This window comes from Monodelphis domestica, chromosome 4, assembly GCF_027887165.1.
Source record: "Monodelphis domestica isolate mMonDom1 chromosome 4, mMonDom1.pri, whole genome shotgun sequence".
In the NCBI taxonomy this organism is placed as follows: Eukaryota; Metazoa; Chordata; class Mammalia; order Didelphimorphia; family Didelphidae; genus Monodelphis; species Monodelphis domestica.
The window spans coordinates 329341167-329359154 of NC_077230.1; the positions used below are offsets into that span (position 1 = coordinate 329341167).

General features: G+C 37.8%; 1 protein-coding gene across 12 annotated transcripts in view; it reads left to right on the top strand.

Annotated features, from left to right (window-relative positions):
• Positions 1-17988, top strand: part of SYTL2 (synaptotagmin like 2) — a 195614-nt gene that overhangs the window by 133391 nt on the left and 44235 nt on the right. For all 12 annotated transcript variants that reach the window (XM_056794903.1, XM_056794901.1, XM_007490861.3 and 9 more), the window contains 3 exons: positions 9187-9268; positions 10608-10722; positions 13949-14746. In XM_056794903.1, the coding sequence (XP_056650881.1) occupies positions 9187-9268; positions 10608-10722; positions 13949-14746 (995 nt within the window). The remainder of the gene's footprint in view (positions 1-9186; positions 9269-10607; positions 10723-13948; positions 14747-17988) is intronic.

The following is a 17988-nucleotide window of genomic DNA, read 5'->3' on the forward strand; positions in this document are numbered from 1 at the left end:
TTATTCTTTATCTACAGAATAAATTCTCCTATGTGTACTCTACACTAGAGTTATATATGAGATCCCTGGGGTGTCCCGCTGGTAGCAGTCCAGAGGGTTCATTTAGCACATATTAATAGGGAAACACCTACTGTATGGAGACTTTATGCTAGGTTCTGAGGATAAAAAGTTTATATGAAACAAAGTCCCTCTTCTCATGAAATTTATAGTCTAATAGAGAACAGGACACATACAGTATCGCTGTCATATGCTATATGGCATGATGGTATTGTATGTCATATTACAGGAGATAGAGAGTGGTAGGGGAGTTCCCAGTGGTTGTTACTAACTGAAGGGAGCAGGAAAAGCTTTATAGAAGAGGTGACATTTGAATTGAGCTCAGTAATTGAAGAGGAAGGAGGCCATTCTGGGCATTACAGAAGAGGGTAAGCAAAGCCCAGAAGAGTGTGTCTAGGGAGGCAGAGTAATCTCTACTGTCCAAAATATTAAGTGAATGCAGTGGAATCAAAGTAGGTAGATAGATAGATAGGGAGGGAAGGGATGGATGGATGAATGGATTGATGGATGGATAGATAGACAGACATACTGACAGATTGATAGAAAGATAAACAGACTGACAGATTGATGGATGGATGGATGGATGGATACATATATACATACATATATACATACATACATACATAGGACTAGCAAGAAATAGTCTATCAATAAACATTTATTAATGCTATGTGCCAGGTAAACAACTAGATGGTACAGTGGATAGAGCATCAGGCTTAGAGTCAGAAAGATTTCATCTGGCCTCAGACACTTTTTAGCTGTGTGACCCTGGGGAAGTCACTTAACTTTGTTTGCCATAGTTTCTAGATCTTTAAAACGAACTAGAGAACTTTAAAATGAACTGGAGAAGGAAATGGCTATCTCTGTCAAGAAACCTCCCCAAAATGGGGTCACAAAGAGTTGGACATTGACTGAAATGACTGAACAACAACATACATGCCAGGCACTATGCTAGGTGTTAGAGATTCAATTGTCGGCAAGTAAGATAGTCGCTTGAAGGGACTTCAAGCCTAGGTATAAGTGATTGTGTAAGATGAAGTATGGCCAGCACCCTTCTTAAAATAGTGGTCAAGGGGAAGTCAATCACCAGTGAAGAAAGAAGGGCTGAGATTTCTTAGAGTGACTGTGACAGGCAAAGAGAAGGAAGATAAATCTCAAAAACTAAGGTAGCACCAGATTGTGAAAGGCCTTGAATTCAAGCAGAAGAGCTTACTCAACAGAGAAACTACTGTGAGTTGTTATTGCTTCTTTCCTTCCTGATTCAAGATAGATAGGATATTGATTATAAATCTACAAAATATATCTGTTTATATACACACACATTTACGTCTATGTATATGTGTGCATTCTATATAAAGATGTTCTAAAGTCTAAGGATAGTTTTAAGCTCAAAGCTTAAAATTGTACTGAGATCTTTGGAATACCTTATATACAAAATTTTATTTAAAAATGTGTGTTTAATTATTTTTTCCTTCACTAATTCTTCTTTGTTATATATGGACATAAGCATAAATGCATGCTTGTATAAATACACAAATGCATGTGTATATATATGTGTGTATGTATATATAATGCATTTAAAAGTAATCTATAAGTAACTTTAGGATAACCTACCTCTTCCCTCCTCTGCTATCAAAGACAAATGAGAGCCCACAGAGTTAAATATTTTTGATTCTCTTCAGTAAGTTTTATGAAGCACATGCTGTATATGAAGGCTTACTTCTGACTTCTGGGAACACAAGAACTCTGCATCTTTATTTCTTTGGTGATTGGGGAAAGGAATAGTCTGGAATCCTCATGCCTTTCTTTCTATTGTGCTTTTCTGCAACAGGTTAAGGAGGAAAGCAATATGGGGTAGTGGAAAAAAAGATGAGCAATTGAATCCTAACCCTGCTACTTTACTGTCTGTGGCCTTTGAGAAGTCATTTCCTTTTTCCAGGCTTCTGTGAATGATCTGGACTAAGTGATCTCCAAGTTCCAAAACCTTAGACCTATCCAGTTCTTTTATCTGTGCATAATTTAGATATAGTCATAGTATTCATCTTGATTCTGCCTTAGTCACCAGATCACTTCAGGTATTCCATTTACTCTGTGTCTTATCAGTAAGTTGGGGTTGATGACTTGCCTGAGTTGATTCACCAAGATTTTGGGAGAGTAAATAAAATTTTACATGTGAACCATTTAGCAGGTTTTGGAAAAATAGGAGCCATATAATTTTGAGATGTCATGTATTTATTATAACCCGAGTAAAATATATCTTAGTAGGGAAGGCATTGACCTAGAAGAAAGAGTCATGGATATTTGTAGTCAGAGCCATCTGGATTAAAACCTCAACTCTGCCATCTGCCACCTGGGTGGCTTGGCAAGCCACTTTGCTTTTCCAAACCTTGGTTTCCTCACTTGTAAAAAAAGTGAGGGAAGTGGATAAGATGACCTGTAAGGGCCATCTGGCCCTTCTCATCTGGCCCATCTCAGTCTATGAGTTCATGACACAGCTCATTAAAAGGCCAGGCACCTGTAAATATTTTGTGTGGGTGGGTAATCTCCTAGAACTGTAAAGTTTGTCTCACTTCCTCCTTTTCCTCTCAGAAACTAACTTAACAATTTACCTGGTATTAAATTCCTATGATACTTTCTCACATAAACTTTAACCTTTGTAAACTGGGTGTGTGAAGTGTATTTGGGGAAGTTTACCTTTGAATAGACTGAATTTTAATAGGATGACTCATTATCTGTCAATATTTTCTTAGCCAAAAGTTGGGAGTTGAGACGATGATCCAGTCCACAGGTAGAAGATGGAAAATTATAGGCTTGGGGGCTCTCCCCAAGAAGCTCTTTGACACATTTCTTCCTGTTACTGGACCCAATGAATATCTGTCATGTGGGGCTTTGGCCCTTGGAGAATTGAATCTTGCCAAATGTTTATTCAAAGAGGCACAACTCATTCTGAACCTTTCGAAGACCATCTGACAGCATGAAGTCATCTTTGCTTACACAGCCTGAGCAGAGGAATAGAGAGATGGGGTCCAATGTACAGTGGCAAAGTGAGAATTTAGAATTTTCACTGCTAGGACTTTAAGGTCCCAATGGTTACAATACAAAGTAGGAGAGTCCTATGGGATATTCCCTTTAAGGAGGAAACTGAAAAATTAAAAATATTCCAAATACTTTGTATGGAGAGAGAATGTCTTAAGATTTGGTCAGAAAATTGGCAGTCAGGTATGGGAAGTTCATCATTAGTGGAGTAGATATCCTAGGCCCAGATGAATAACAACCCAGTTTAGACGTGTACATAATTCTAGTCTAGATTCAGAAAAATTAGTTTAATATACCAGGTAAGGTATTCATGGTACAGATGTTAGCTAACTAAGTAACCAGATCTCTTGATGGCAACATAATTAGAGAGACCATGAAATGAAAACTGAAATAGTTTACCATACTTTCTTCATTCATTCTTTCATATTGTCTTTTCCAATCAGAAATTGAGTGCTTTTTGAGCAAAAACTGCTGTGTCCCTTTTCTGTTTATAATACCAGGGTTTAGCCTAGTTCTAGGCACAGCTGAAAAATGTCATGTTTTTCAATTCCATTCCTTGCATTCAATAAAAATTTATTAAACACCTGTTATGTGCAGGGGGCTTTGCTGAGTACTGAGAAAGATAGAACATTTAATCAAGGAATCTATCTGTCATAAAACTCTTAGACTAGAAGTGGGGGAATAAGCAAGGAACACAGATAACTGTTTTTTACATTATTATATGGTAGATGCATTAGTGTACTACAAACAAAACCATTGGTAGCTGGGGAAATCAGTGAATGCTTCAGGGAGGAGGTAACATTTCAGTTCATGGAGTCATTAAATATGGAAGGGACCTCAAAATTCAATCTCTGTCCCCCATCCCCATTTGGGGCCTTTATAGGGATCTCACAAGTCCAACTCCTATCCAGCATCCTCTTTTAGCAGCTTTAAAAGGACCTCACAAATCCAAAACCCATCCTTTAGTATTATCTTTATAGGGGCCTCACAAGTCCAATCTCTATCCCTCATCCCCATTTGGGAGCTTTATAGGGACTTCATAAGTCCAAACCCTATTCCTGGTGTCAAACTTTGGGGGCTTTAAAGAATAAATAGAAATTCTTCTTTTAAGTTAATTTTTCTGAATAATAAGTACTAGAATATTTTCCTGTTTATTAAACAACCATGTAGTATAGTAGAAAGAGTTGTAGTCTAGGCAGTAGTTTGCCCTAAGAAGATCTGGGGAGTCGGAGGATTGTGAACTCAATGAGTTCTAATAGTAATTTTGTTTAGTCATTTGGTTGTATCTGACTATTCAAGACCCCATCTGAGGATTTTTTAGGCAAAGATACTAGTGTAGTTTGCCATTTCCTTCTCCAGCTCATTTTACAGAGGAGGAAACTGAGGCAAACATGGTTAAGTGACTTGCCTAGGTTCACATAACTAGTAAGCATCTGAGGCTGGATTTGCACTCAATTCCTAATTCCAGGCCAGGCATTCTATCTAGTATGCCATCTAGCTGCCCTAGGTGGTATGAGTCCCAAAAGCTAGAGTGATCTTGGGCTACATTTACCCACAGTGCTACTAATTACCCCCTTGAGGAGCAGATGTGAAAGGAAGGACCTGTAGATACTTAGCTGAGAGAAGACTTAGATAGGGGACAGAAGGGCTGCTTCAGGTAGGCAACGGGCCATTAGAAGAAGGATTCAGTTTGCTTAGTATGGCACCAGAGACAAAGGGAAGTTACACAGACAAATTTAGACTTGATAGAAGTTGGAGCTATCCATGGTATAGGTTACACCTATACCAGGGAGGGGGTTAATAGCTTTCCCTTGATTGGAGGCATTTAAAGAGAGGCCGAATGACTACTGGTAAAGTGTATTATAGAATAAATTAATTTTAGTTGTGGGTTGGACTAGAATATATCTGAGATCCCTTCCGACTCTGAAATTCTGGGTCTCCATGAAAATAGGAGACAGAATAACTGGATTGATGTCCTAGCTCCAACATTTAGTTCCTATGTCGAAACTAGGCAAAATTAGGATATTAGATAAAATTGTCTCCTATCTGCCTAATTTGGTCCCTGTTCTTAGAGGCAACTAGGTGGAGCCATAGTGCACAGAGCCCTGGACCTGGAGTCAGTAAATTGTTCAATTATGTCAAACTCTTCAGACCTCATTGAGGTTTTCTTAGCAAAGATACTAGAGTGGTTTTCCATTTCCGTCTCCAATTCATTTTACAGATGAGGAAATTGAGGAAGACAAAAATTAAGGGACTTGTCCTGGGTCATATAGCTAGTAAATGCTCAAGACTGGATTTGAACTCAGGTTTTCCTGATTCCAGGCAATTAGATGGTACAGTGGATAGAGTCCTGAGCATTTACTAGCTGGATGATGCAGAAGTCACTTAAACTTTTGTCTACCTCAATTTCCTCAACTGTAAAATTGGGGATTGATAATAGCCCCTACCTCCCAGGGTTCTTGTAAGGATCAAATGAGATAATAATTGTATATAGTACTTAGTTCCTGACACAAAGTAGGTCCATGAATGCTAGCTATGATTATTCTTAGCTTTATCTCCTCCTTTATTCTGTTTCACTTGCCTTCCACTCCCTTTAAGATTTTCGTGATGATTCCTCTCTCTTTTCCCTTCTACAAAAAAGGCTATAGACCAAAGTTTTAACCTGTTCTGTTACCTCTTTGGCATTTTGGTGAAGTCTGTTCTTGAAATGATAGGGTTTTTATAAAGTCATAAATGAAAGAAATGAGTGATTAGAAATTAGTGAAAATAAAGACATACACCCCCCCCAAGTTTATAGATTCCCTGAAATCTGTTCAGTTTACTTCACTAATACCCGAACTTGGGACTAAGGACTTTGGTTCTCTTCCCTTCTGACCTCATAAGAAGCCAGGAGAGATGGGTCACATTTCTTCCCCCAAGGTACTTGAGATAGAATTAGCATTTTGGAGACTGCTATGACACATTGTTTAGTAATATTGAATTTGAGGTCCACAAAAACCCACAGATTAAAAAAATGCTTAACCTTCCCCATCACTTAAATAACTTTATAAGTTTAGGATTTTTTTGTCTTTTACTCATTTTTCTGGGATTTTTCATGACCTTGCATATAGCTCTATTCCTGGAGTGGAAAGAGTAATGTCTTGAGCTTGTATTATGCACTTCAAATGAGCCACTTGCCTCTCTTTGTTTAGAAACTGCCTGTGTGGGCTGGGTCCCCTCCTCTGAGTACAGAAAACTAGACTAGGCTCTGCTTTAGTCACTCCCAACTCCTCTAGGTTCAGCATGTACTGTATTGCTCTCCCTTCTTACCTGAGTGAGATGGGTCTCTCCTACTGTTCTTTCATTTTGCTTTATGCTAAAACACTGTTTCACACTGTCTTTGGTTGGTTCTGCTGCTCCAGAATTGGTTTCAAGACTCTTTTTGAGAGTGGTTGTTTGGAGGTAGGTTTGACCAAACTCAAAGCATTCCTTACACTGCCATTTTCACTCTCAGATCTTTAAAAATACAAACATTCATTACTTTTTATCCATACCTTGCCCTGTGCATTCATATAGTTTGACTTTTTTTAACCTAAGTAAAAGACTTTGCATTTTCCTATGATTAATTTCATCTTATTAGATTTGGCCAGTTGTTCCAACCTAATAGTTTTTTGCATCTCAATTCTGTAATTCATTGTATTTGCTATTCTTCTTAGCTCTCTCATTTTCTGTAAAGTCAAACACAATCTTTTTTTGGGTGGGTGGAAGTTGAGTTAAACTGAATTTACTCTGTAAAAAGACAAATAAGCTCTCATTTCAGTTCACCAGGGGAACAAAAGTTAAAGCCTAGAATTCTAGAGTTGGCTAAAGTTAAGACTTGCCATACACTTGGCATTTGAGTTTGCCTTTGTCTATTTTTTAAAACCTTACCTTTTTGCCTTAGAATCTATTCTCTCTCTTTTTTTTTACAAGAATGAGACTTAAATCAGTTTTAAGTGGGTTTTGTAACACTAAGAGATAAAGGGTTAACAAACATAGTAACAAATGGACATTTTATTCTAGTTATGAATTATAAGGCAGAAGATGGGTAAGGGCTAGGCAACAGAGGTTAAATGACTTGCACAGGAGTACATAGCTAGGTCACATTTGAACTCAGGACCTCCTTCTCTAGACCTAGAGCCTCTTAACTACCCTGAGTTTACCTTTCTTTGTAACCCTAGTGCTTAAGAAAGTGCCTGGCATATGGTAGATACTTAATAAATACTTAGTGAATAATTGATTGACTGACTGAAATAATAACTTTTTCCAGTCAGCCAATAAGCATCTATTAGGCACCTAGTGTGGGCTAGTTCAAAGAAAAAGGCAAGAACATGATCTTAGGCTTTCAGAAGCCAACATTCTAAAGGGAGTCACAATAGGCAAACAATTTTCCCAATTAGGTAGAAAGTGAGAGTTTTAGGTAACCATCACTATTTACCAGACTTTTCCCTCGCCACACATAGATATGTCCCCAACTCCAATTTAATCAATACTGTATGTTTGTGGGATTTCAATGATTGGCCATTCCCATGATCTATCTCTGACAGATCAATTGGTTCCTTTCTCTCTTCAGTAATTCTGAGTACTAGAAACCAAAATCGTTTTGTTTACTAGAGAAATACTGGTACCATTTTATGGTCTTGCAAACAGTGAAGTCGGAGAGGGACATAAAATGCCTCTGGCGCTGCCCCAGTGGCCTAAAGGGAGTTGGGGGTGAAGGGGGAGGAGGCTGAGGCCCCAGAAGAGGGATAAAAAGGCAAGAATTGCTTCCCAGAAGCTGGTTTGTTTTGTGGTCTTGATGGTTTTAGAAGGGTGGAGGTGGAAGGAGGGTGGGGGAAGATAACTGAAGAAAGCTGGGGTGTCATAGAGACCTTAGAAGCAGAACACAGTAGCATTAGGTTGGGGAAAAAATTGTTCCCCAGTTGTGTGACTCAACTGTTGGGATCTCTATCTTTCTTCCGGCTGACATATGACTATGTGCTAGAGTTTTACCCTCCTCTCTCAGGCTAGAATCCTAGAATTTAAAATAGGAAGGGAACTTAATCAAAATCTAGCTATTTAATCCTCTTCAGTTTATAGAAGGGAAAGCTAAATCCAGCGAGGGAATATGACTTTAATCCTATGCTCATGATCCCATCTTTCCCACTAACCAAGGATATTGATTCTTGGGTTTGCCTGCCCATTCCCTGAGATTGTCTGTTACCAGGCCTTACCTCCGGGGTCCATTCTGTTCCTTTATGGGAACTAAATTTGAGTTTACTCTAAAATAGGTAGATTGTCTTTCACTCATTTCCCTAAGGTAGTGACAGCACCCCAGCCACCTGCTACTCCCTCCAGGCCCTCTCCAGGAGTGAGAAGCCAGTCTGATCCTCAGAGCCCTGCCCCATCCCTCCTTATCTCATATCCTGTACCTCTAAGGAGGCATTTACCCAGACTCAGGTATACAATATGTAAGCCCATGTCTGGGTTGAAAGGTCCTTTCACCATTTTACTTTATGGGTTCTAATCAGTCAACCAGTCCCACTGGCTTTTCCTGCAAGTAACTTCTCAGATCTCCTCTGTCCTTCTGCCAAGTGACTTATCTAGATTTTAGTCTGCTCAGTCTTGGTTACTTTCTTTTCAGATCCTCTTCAAAGTCTTTCTCTCATGATTCAACTATTGCATTCTACTCTTTGAAAAATTCTCCATCACACTCTTTTAAAAAAATCGATCCATATCCTTTTATTTTGTTTTACTTATTTTTTTTTCAATTGCATGTACATTGCACTCTTGAAATTTTAGCACCTGACTTGGACTCTAAGATCTTTGAAAAGTCTGTCACATGCGATCTCATGTTCCCCTTCTGCTGTGACACTGATAACTCATGCTGATTCCAATCGAACAGTTTTCTCTAAACCCTGATTTCCTGTCCCTTTTTGATTTCCCAGTATCCTTTACCTGCTACTGCCTCCACATTAGATCACACACCCATACACAAATCCTCTCCGTCTCTCTTGGTCTCTCACTTGGGTCTATGCTTTCTTTACAATAGATGTTTCATTCTCTGAATAAATGTTTTATTTTATTTTTTTGCAGGACTGTTATATTGAATCCAGATCCTTATACATCAGATAAAGCCCAGGAAAATCCAAGAAAGTCATCTATGTCTTCTACAAAGGTAGATTGAATTCAGTCTTTTATAACAAAAAGTCATTTGGTAGTAAACTTTGCTTCTTATTTTACCAAAACCCAACGAAACAAAAATGTATACAGTAAAAGATATAGTTGAATACATAATTATTAGAGAAGTAGTGTGGAATAATCTATAGAGTACTGAACTCGAAGTCAAGATGGTCTTTGTGCAAATCCCATATAGACATCATCTTTGTGACTTTGAATAAGACACATAATCTCTCAAACTTAGTTTCTTCATCTCTAAAATGAGAATAAAAATCCTTAGTACTTACCTCATGGGTTATGGTGATAAGAAAATAGATGTAAAGTATTTTGAAAAACTTAAAATGCTATATAAATGTTAGCTTTTATTAGTACTATTATTACTTTGTGCAAGAAAAGGTCTTTCTTTTTCCTACATTGGATGAATGCTTTGTCTATTCAATCCACAAAGAAGAAAATCTGCTTTTCATTTTTTATTCAAGACTATTCAGGCCACTTTCTCTGTATCAAAAGGGAAAATGTCATATTTGTTCCATGTAAATTTAATTTCCCATCCTTCTTTCTATTATATTATTCTTTTAAGTCTTTATCAGATTTTGCTTCATAAGAGGAACTTCTGATTTATAAAATGACAGATTGAAACTCTCCCCAAAGCTGGTATTATCTCTGTACTCCCTCTCTCTTGACTAACACTATGGTCTGTCCCACTGTGGTTATTGTTCATATTCATGGTGGCAATCCTAGGGTCCTACTATAACAATTTCAGAATAATCAGGACCTTTTAGCAATTTCAGAGTATTCAAAGAAAGGTGGGATTACATTTGTTTTGGTTTTAGATACATTTACAAAGAGACTTCATACCAAATGGAATAAGGACATGTGTCATAAGACCTGAGTTCAGGTTCTAATTAATACTGTGGCCTTGTCTTAATTACTTAACCTGACTAAACCTTATTTTCTTTAGCTCTTAAACTGGGATGATAATTATACACACTACTTCATAGGTTTTTTGTGGGGAAATTTTCATTATGTCAAAGGGTATTATTATTTCTAATGTCTTGTCCAATTATAAAAACCTATGATTGAAGCATTAATTATACTTTATGGGATCCCAATATTCTTTGAAAATTGATATTTTCTGTGAATTGTACTTTATAGCGCTTCATTAACTAAGGTAATTGATTAACTAGCATGCCTATTTCCTAACCATGCTAGGAATCAGTGAGTTTATTGGAATTGCTAAAGTATTGAATGCGTTTGGATATAATATGCATTTGCAAACAGTAAATTTCAGTTAAGTTACTTTGGAAACAAGTTTAATAAACAGTATTTTTCCTCAGCTAAGGAAGAATCCATTTAATGGTTCCATGTTGCCAGAGGATAACTTATCTTTCGAAATCCCAAATGAACCATCAGAAAATGGACAAACTGGCTTACATCATACTTCAAAAGAGGGTAAACATTATTTTTATGGTCTGGCTATTTTTATGCTTGTGCTCTGAGGATTAAGGGATCTTCTCAGAATTCCTTTTGCAAAAAATGACTTCCAAAAGAAAATTTAGATTCTTCATGCTTTTCTAGATCTGCCCTGACTTGAAGTAGGTCTGATCTTGGTCTTGTCCCTTATGGTGGGTACTCTCTGTTTCTCTGTCTCACTCATTGCTCTCCCTAACTCCCATACATGAACTGGTGATTATTTTTTTCTCCCTATTAACATGTTTGGCAGTGGACAATGGGAGGGGCAGGGAAGGGTAGGATGATTTAATTTCTGTAGAAAATACTGCCTCAAAATAGTTTTATGATGTCTTAACTGATAACAGCCAACTGAATCATCCAAAGGTGATCAGGCTCGTTGATTAATTGTGTATATATTTGTATTCCCCTTTCCTCTTATGACCACCTTCCATAGTCTAGACACTGGAATCTAAGAACTAGAAGGTTCCCCAGTCATCTCATCAAAGAAACACAAGGTCCAGGACAATGCCACTGCTGATTAGCTGGGAAATTTTGACCTGGGCCAGTTTGTAGGTAATCTGGTAACCTCCCTTTCCTCTCTTTCCATCTCCTGGAGGCTTATTAAATTTGGTTCTAGGTTTTTTGTGGTCAGATTTAGTCTTACAATAATTCAAAAGTTGAGCTCAAATCCATCAGCTTCACCCTCTCCTCATAGCAGAGATTATAGGAATGTGCCTATAATTATATTACACTGGACTGTTAATCAAAATTTGAAACAGAATAATTCTTTTCTCAAGAAGCTTTAATTCTACCAAGGTCATATAAGAGACATAGAAATATAAAATAGTAGCAAAAAGGAAAGAGGTCAGGAAAGGTTGCATATAGGTGGCGGCACCTGACCAATGTTCTAAATGAACAGTTCTCAAAGTGTAGTGTGGGGACCCCCACAAACCAATCATCATGGGATTCTTAAGATCAAAACTACTTTAATAATAAATTCAAAGACATTTTAACTTCTAAACCAGTAAATGTCAATAGAGAAAGCCCACATAAACAGAAGTTCTTTAGAGCTCTTCAGTAGTTTTTAAGCATGTAGATGGATTCTAAGATAGTAAGGCGTGAGAACCACTGCTATAAAGAAAGCTAAGGGAGATTTTACAAGCCAGAGCTGAGGAGGAGTTGCATTCTACATTAAGAGATCACCTGGGGAAGAATAGAGAAAAGTGATGAAATACCCTAGATAGAGTGTTGAGTGTTTCAGTGCTAGAAGGGGAGTCTGGAAAACAAGGCTGGAAAGATGGAGTGTTCCATATGATGGCGGGTCTTACTCAGTAAACATTTATTGAACACATTATGTGAAAGTCACTTCTTCTAAATGCTAAGAATCCAAAAAGAGGCAAAAGACAGAGTCTTCCCTCAGGAGCTTATAGTCTAACAGGGCAAACAAATATGCACAAAGGAAGCTATAAGCAGGATCGATTAGAATTAAGAGGAGTTGGGGAAGGCTTCCAGTAAAAGAAGGGATTTTTAGCTGGGACTTAAAGGAAACCAGGGAGGTCACTTGTCAGAGCATTTCAGGCATGGATAAGGACAGCCAGAGAAACACCTAGAACTGAGAGGTAGTATCTGCACAATGGCCAGGAAGCCAGTATCACTGGGTCAGAGGACTAGGAGGAAAGCAAGGTGCAGAAAGGCTGGAGAAGTAGGAGGGAGCTGCCAAAAAGAGGATTTTGTGTTTGTTCCTGGAAGCACTAGGGAGGCAGTGGTAATGATTGAGTAGGAGTGTATGTGACAAGATTGGACCTGTGCTTTAGGAAAATCGCTTTAGTGGCTGGAGTGGGGAGAGATGTGACAGGCAGAGCTCTCAGCAAGTTATTGCAGAGCCTGTACCATGGTGGTAGCAGGGTCAGAGGAGAGAAGGGGCCATATCCCAGAGATGTTGCTAAGATGAAATTGGCAGGCCTTGGCCACAGCTTGGATGTGGGGGATGAGAGATAATGTTTAAGATGTCTACTGTGCATCCAGTTAGAGATGCAAGATTGCAGGATCAGCAGACAGTTCCACATGAGGGTTTTACATTTTATTTTAGAGGTAGGAGGAAGACCCTGCACATTTTTAAAGGAAAAATGTTACATAGCCAGATCTGTATTAAAACAAAACAACAAAACCCTTACCTTCCGTCTTGGAACCAATACTAAGTAGAGAAGAGAGTAAGGGCTAAGCAATAGGCGTTAAGTGACTGGCCCAGAGCCACACAGCTAGGAAGTATCTGAGGTCAGATTTGAACCCAGGATCTCCTATCTCTGGGCCTGCCGCCTGTATTGTAGGAATATTATTTTAGCCACGGGGTAACAATAGATTACAGAGAGAGAAGAGATTAGTTATGAAGCTGTTGCAATAGCCTAGGCAAGAGGAAATAAGGATTTGAACTAGAGAGTTTGCTGTGTGAATGGAGAACAGGGGATGGATGCAAGAAATATTGTTGCAGTAGAATGAATGTAACTGATGCGTAAGAGGCTTAGGACGAACTGAGAATCACTCTGAGGTAGTAGACCTGGGCTTGGCAACATCTTCAGCAAAAACTAATGCCCTCAATAAGTTTGGAGAAAAGATACATTTGAGAGAGGGAAAAGTTATAGAGGGGATTGGGGGACAAACTTGTCTTCCTCTTTTTTTTTTTTAACACTTTTACTTTCTGTCTTAGTAACAACCTGGTTAGGCAAATGGGGCTAAGTGATTTACCCAAGGTCACACAGCTAGAAAGTGTCTGAGGCCAGTTTTGACCCAAGTCCTCCCAACTCCAGGCCTGAAACACCGTGTCACCTAGCTGCCCCTCATCTTCCTCTTTTTCAAAGGATGTGGGGTGTGCTAAAATAGGCTTTGGACATTGTCAGAGGACCTGGGTTTTAGTCCCCACTCTCTGTTTACCAGTTGTATGACCTTTGACAAGTTGCTTGGTCTCTCTGGACCTGTTTCCTAAACTGTAAAATGAGGGCATTGGATTAGATGATAAGTCTAGTCTCTTTTGGCTCTAAACCTTTGATTCCCATAGAGATACAATTATTTTAAATTACATGAATTTTTGCAAGTAGGTTAGCCTTAAACTTGGGCTTGTGCCTTATCTGTAAATATGACATGTGTGTCCTTTTTCCCCAGGTACCTTATAGTTTAAATGCTGCTTCTTTCACTCATCAGGCACTTTGCCATGTTTATGCTTAATTTTCAGATGCATTGTTTCATTTAAAGGAAAACAAATCTACCCCATATGTTCCAAAAGAAAGATTAGAGGAACCAAGACCAGCTGTTCTAGGATCTGCGGATGGTTCCCCTATAAAACCTCCAATCCCCAAAGCAAGGAAATTGACTTATAAAAATACATCTGATCAACAGCCAGAAGATAACCAGTCTCATTCTAAAATGGTCCAAAGAACAGATTCCCTGAAGAGCAGAAGTGCCCCTCGAGGGATCCTGAAACGGAATTCCAGCTCCAGCAGCACTGATTCAGAGACTGTCCGTTTTAATCACACCTTGGAACCCAAAAGCAAAAACCTGCCATCCAAACTCATCATTCATGAGGGGAATTCAGAGGATGAATCCATAGAAAATGAATCTTCCCAGAACCCCCTGGAGCCATTAAAACATGTGAGATTTTCAGCAGTGAAGGAAGAAGTTTCTCAGGGTCCTGAACTAAACCAAGGCAAGGAAGTAGGAGAGTTTGGCCTTTTGGAGGCTGACATATCAAGGAATGGAATGGAAAATTCAGGTGACTTTCAGGAGTTTCCAAACAAACCTGTGTTTTCCAAATTCAGAAAACCAACCCAACAGAATCCAGCCCCTGACTCTTACCAGAGTAACGGATTTAGCCCATCAACTGCAAACACCTATGATCAGAAAACCCATCCTCATTCAGAGACTTTAACCCAAAGATTATCTTCCAGTGAGAACTTGTCCTCTAACAAAGAGTCCCCAAAGGCACCATCAAAGCAGTTGAGCCTTGAATCAGAATTATGCGCAAACCCTGCTGGTAAGAAATTTAACTTAACTAGAATGTGATAAGCATTATCTTCATATGAGTTTTAGAATTGCAAAGTTGGCCCCTCCCCAAATCTGATTGTTTTCCTTCTAGGACTATGTCTGCAATTCTAATAGTTATGATCTGGTATTGTACCAGTTAACGGGGTTGATGGGCATTTTCTGTGAAGAGGGATAAAACTACACAGATGGAATCATAGAATGTTAGAGAAGAAAGGATTGTAGGGTCTAAGAGAATCATATGTATCCGAAATGAGCCAGTCAGTTGTGTTTTTCTACAAAAAATGAACTCTAGTAAAACAATAGCATGCAGTATTTATTTAACATTTATTTAACTAAAGTACTATTTTGGTTTTTCAAATAAAGTAGATATAAAACAATAAAATTTCAAGACACATAAATTCTGAGGTACAAAATAAATCCCTAGTTCCCCAAACTTAAACTTTTGGGGGCAGAGCCAAGGTGGTGGCTTAGTAGCAGCAAAAGCCAAAACCATTCTGTCCTTCCTAAACTTAAATTTTTCACATTGTTTTTATCTAAGGTAAATTTTGACTAAAACCTCCCTTTTCACTCTCAGGAAAACCTTTCCCACCTCTTCTATAATGCTTCTAGGCTTTGAAAAAACCCAGTTCTTGTTATTGTGTAGTTGGGTCCAGATACTCCTCATTTGGAGTTTTCTTTGCACAAATCCTCGAATAGTTTGCCTTTTCCTTCTCCAATTCATTTTACAGATGAGAAAATTGAGGCAAATGGGGTTAAGTGTCTTTCCAAGAGTCACACAACTAGAAAGTGTTTGAGGTCACATTTGAACTCAGGTCTTCTTGACTCCAGACCCGGCACACTATCCACTGCACTAACTATCTGCCCCTGAAAAACCCCAGACGATTGTCCCACTTTCTGAATGGCTCAGCAGGTTGCTTTTAAAATTTCTGGGATCTTCGTTAATTGAAGATAGTTTGGTCTTACTGAGCTCTCCTGAAGTAACCAGGCCCTCAAAGGAAGCTCCACACACTCCACCCTGCCCCATCTCAATTCCTTCCTCACTTCTCCCCATTCTCATTTTCTACTCTTTCTCCTTCTGTGGCAAAATAGGGAGAGAAAATGAAGAAGACATCTTGTTAGGTATTTCTTTGGTGGTATGATGTCTATATGTAAATACATGATAGTTTTCTTCTAGTCAGAAAACAAAAGTTACCACCATAGCAACTAAATTATGTTATTTAACTTCTCCTTTAAAAAACAACAACAAGAAAATAAAAAACTTCATCGTGGACCTTACTAAACCCCGTAGTTTTACAATTTTCTCAAAACAGCCTTTTTTCACATTTAAAAGCTGTGAGATTGTAGGTAAGTCATTTCGCTCTGAGTCTCTCAATTTCTTCTTTAGAAAGACAGGAGACAGTGCTATTTTTGAGTGTGCTATCAGGAAGGTCCTTTACCTTAAAAGGCAATAGGAATGAAAATTATTGCTATTACTATCACTAAAGGGGACAAGCTTTTTTCTTAGAATATTTTAAACCTTCAACCATAAAACAGAACATTATAAAAAACACAATTATATAGTAATTTGCTTGAAGTCTCAGGTGGAGTCATGTTGTAAGAAATAATTCTAAAGTTTCAATATAGAAGTCTCACATCAATTTAAAAAACCTCTAAAAACCCTTACCTTTCGACTTAGAATCAATACCGTGTATTGGTTCAAAGAAGAATGGTAATGGCTAGGCAGTGGGGGTTAAGTGTCTTGCCCAGGATCACATATCTAGGAAGTATTTGAGGCTAACTTTGAACCCTGGACCTCCCCATCTCCATGCCTGGCTCTCTATCCACTAAGTCACCTCACTGTCCCACATCAGTTGTTTTTTGATGTCCCTTAGAAGGACAATAGGGCTTGGGGATAGAAGGGATTTTAGGGATCATCCATTTTGCTGGTTTTCAGAATCTCATTTTTGCTCTGAAAAATTTTAAGACCCCCCAAAGAATTTTTGTTTCTGTGGGCTTATGTTGAACAATATTTACCAAACTAAAAATGAAAACATCTAGTATTATTCTGAAAGCAATTTTGATCTTTAGGACCAAGTGAAAGAGTCTCAGGGAGTTCCAGCAGTCCCCAGACCATTCTTTGAGAATCATTGATCTAGTCCAATGCCTTCATTTTACAGAGTAGGAAACTGAGGGTCAGAGAAAATCTGTGAGACTTCTAGTCAGTGAGTCAGGAATAAAAAATCCAGATCTTTCTACTGTAAATCCAGCATGCTTTCCATAATATCATGCTGCTTATCAGTCAGTCTTTGGAAAAAATATAATGGTATTCAATAATAAAATATTAATATTCAATTTTAGATATTAATATAATTAAAGTATTTTATTCATTTAAAATGTTAATATCAATATAATAAAATATAGCTAGCATTTATGACACTCTGAGGTTTGCTTTCTATGTAATATACATTATACATAATGATATATGTAATATAAATATATTTTATTTATAATATATAATAAAATAGTAAAAATATAAAAATAGATAAAAATATAAAATACTCTAAGTATTTTATGAAAATTATCTCATAATTACAAAAAGAGCCTAGAAGATAAATGGCATTTAGTCATAAGAAAAAATATAGTTATTTGTTAAAAATTATTTTGAAGATGAAAACTGGCATTGAAACAATGCTTTAAGATTTCCAAGGCCCTTTACAAATATTATTTATCTTCACAATAACTCTGGAAGGTAGATACCAGTATTCAGTCATAGGAGAAAAATATTTATTGTTAATGATCATAGTAAGACTCTAATACACTGTTGGTAGAACTGTAAACTGATGCAACCATTTTGGAAGGCAAAATTTGAGATTATGCTCAAAGAGTTATGAAATTGTGTATAACTTTTGATCCAGCAATACCACTATTAGATTTATTTCCTAAGGTGATCAAGGAAAACTGAAAAAATATATATGTTCTAAAATATTTATAGCAACTCTCTTTGTTGGGGCAAAGAACTGGAAATTGGAAGGATGTCCATCAGTTGCAGAATGGCTGAATAAATTGTGGTATATGATTGTGATGGAATACTATTTCTTGAAAAGAAATGATGAACACGTTAATTTTGGGGGGAAAAAACACAGACCTATATAAAATTATGAAGAGTGAAATGAGTTCTCCCCAAGATAAAAATACTGAGAAACAGCTCCAGTACTTTTGTGAGTTGCTTCAGCTGACCCATCTGCATTTTTA